Here is a 2,720-nt window from a genome sequence, read left to right on the forward strand (position 1 = left end):
GGGGTCCTGTCTCATCCACCGTCCGTGGATGCCCCAGCGTGCCAGGTAAACCTTGCAAATGTCGTAGTTCATCGCCGAGTAATACAAAAGATCCAAGACCAGCAGCATCAGCACGAAGAAGCCATAGATCCACACTCCCAACAAGGCGGTGTAGTTGCTGGGGAAAAGCAGAGCAGAGAGCAGCACTGAGAGGGGAGGCGGCAGTGACCCGCTCGGGGCCAGGGGTCACCGCGGGGTGGCTCAGAGAATGTGCCGCGGGCTGTTTTGGGGTCCCGGACAGGAGGGGGCAGCAGTCCTGGCCCCCTCTCTTCACACCGCCCTCTACTTCCTGTCCCCCCACCTGCCCTGCTCACCTCCTCCCAGATCCCCGGAGTCCACTGGCCTGGGCCCCGACCTCACCTGAGCACCTTCCAGGACCGCGAGTTCTTTGGTGGGCATCCTGGGGGACCCCCCCCCACTAACCACTGTAAGCCTTCTACCCGACCACGAAAACTTGGAAGCCATCCACCTTCTCCTTGCGGAAGGAATTCTCGGCTGGGCGTTTGGGGTTCCTAGGATGTGGCGGCCCCTACTTTCACCCCCATCCCCCACCGCATTGCTGCTACTCCCGGATCTGCCGGCTGTCTCCTGTGGGTGCCCCCTGCGTGCCGACCCTCCCGGCCTTTGCTTACGGTTTCCTGCCTCCTGGGACGTACTGGCCCCTCGCGCCCTGCCTCCCGCCCCCGCCAGCTCTCACCCACCTTACTGGGCCCCGGGCACACGCAGGAAGTCTGTCCTTTTAGCCCAAACCAGCCCAAGTCCCCACCCCTCAGCATCCACACGAGGCCGCCTCACACCCCCACACGCCGTGTGGAATTCGGCCAGGGCACCCCGCACACCGGACCAGCCCCCTCCCATCCTGCTCCGTTTTCTCTCTCCCAGAAACTCTGGAAACAGGGCATCGGCTCGGCCACTCTCCCCACACCCCACGCAGCAGCCATGGGGCCTACCCGTTCCACCCGCCCCCGGCCTTTCAAACCCTCCCTCTACTCCCCCTGCCCCCGCCACCGCCCCCGACTCGGGCCTCTCTGCCCGGCACCACCAGACTGTGCTCGGTGGAGATCTCGGGGTTCCCCGACACCGGCTTTCCTACCCATTCACCCAATATTTCCCCAGCAAGGGCTGCTCCGCCCTCCAGAAGCGGAGACGGAAGGTTTTAAGCTGCACCTGCTCATGGCCCCTTTGTGCAGCCTGGCTTCCCAGCCAAGTGTCTTCTCACCGAGAGGCCACCTTCCCCAGGAAGGCTTCCAGACACGCTGCCCCTCCTCTGGCCTGAGGACCCCGCAAGCCCAGCCCCCACCACCCAGAGCCATGCTGTCCCTCTCTGTGTGTGTCCTGCCCAGGCCAGGTCAGAGTCTCCCCTCGAGCCCTGGGCTTGCCATGCTCCAAACTGTGCTCGCCAGACTGTGGCTGTGAAGGACCTGGTCTATTAATCTCTCAAACGCCACCTCCATCTGCCCCCTGCTGTGGGCATCTGTTCAGGTGAGTGTGTGTGCTGGCGGGTGGTGGAAAGGCAGAGCTAGTGTCCAGCCTCGCTGCCCCACATGCAACAGTGGGGGACTCTCCTGCCAGGCAGGGTCCCTGTGTGTCCCGGGTCCCCACAGCATGTCCCGCTAGACCCCTATGTGGAGCCGGGGAGCACGGGCCTGGAGCCGGGGGGCCTGGAGCCGGGAGGCCTGGTTCTGGTTCCTCCTTGGCCCGGTCTTGCTGTGTGTTCTGGGCCTAGAGGGGATGCGGTGAAGGCCCTCCTGGCCTGGATCCAGACTCTGGATCTTCCCGGCTTGGGGCGGGGGTGGGGGGAAGGGGGGAGGAAAGGCCTCCGTATGTCCCGAGCACAGGCATGGAGCAGGCATTGGCAAATGCTTGGGCCTTAGTATCTGCTTGAGGAACGAGTAACCCAATAATACTGCCCACTTCCAGCCACCACCCCCGTGAGGCCTGCAATAGTCCGGGGGCTTACTCAGGCTAAGGTGTAAATGACCGACAGCCTTATTCCACGAGGAAGCTAGAGTCGCCTGGATGTGGATTCAGCTGGATGTGGAATCCCTCCAAGGGAACAGAGGTCACAGCCCGTCCGGCCTGCTGAGGCAGGAGTCTTGTGGATGTGTACAAGGGACTGGCTCCGGTCCCCAGCACACCTGCTTTCCCCAGAACCCTCCACGCAGCCTCCCCTGGACCCCCACACAGTTGCTCTAAGCATCAGGCTTTTCCTCAGTGGTTCCCATGGCAGCAGCCATGGGAGCTAAGGGAAGGGAGCGGCCATGGGGAGGCAGGGGCAGCTGTTTGCAGACATTGCCCTGCAGAGAGGGAGTCCTTGACGCCGCCTGGGGTTGGTGGCTGGACCACAGCTAGGCCTGAGAACTCCGGGACGGAGAAATGATAACCGCGGACGAAAGCCGCAGCTGAGCGCATTGCTGCAAACGCTTCACGCATCTCGGCCCATTTCACACGCACGCCGGAAGCCAGGACCGTTGCTATCATCCTCATCCCCAATTTACAGATGGGAAATTGAGGTTTACAGGAATTAAAAGCTTGTCTAAAAGCACACAGCCATTAAATGGCAGAGCCGGGACTTGAACCCAGGATTCGAAGCCAGTTTTCAGCTCCAGAGCACACATTCCTAACCACTGTCCTATCCTGCCTTGGACAGGTGCCACCCAGGTTCTCCGGGCAGATAAGCC

The 2,720-nt window shown here is 62.3% G+C and overlaps 1 protein-coding gene across 1 annotated transcript in view; it reads right to left on the reverse strand.

The window, feature by feature from the left end:
- Window positions 1-2,720, reverse strand: part of SHISAL1 (shisa like 1) — a 49,536-nt gene that overhangs the window by 30,699 nt on the left and 16,117 nt on the right. Inside the window, exon 3 of the mRNA XM_011382978.2 lies at window positions 52-157. Coding sequence (XP_011381280.1) covers window positions 52-157 — 106 coding nt within the window. The remainder of the gene's footprint in view (window positions 1-51; window positions 158-2,720) is intronic.

Source organism: Pteropus vampyrus, unplaced genomic scaffold (genome assembly GCF_000151845.1).
Source record: "Pteropus vampyrus isolate Shadow unplaced genomic scaffold, Pvam_2.0 Scaffold499, whole genome shotgun sequence".
Lineage (NCBI taxonomy): Eukaryota > Metazoa > Chordata > Mammalia > Chiroptera > Pteropodidae > Pteropus > Pteropus vampyrus.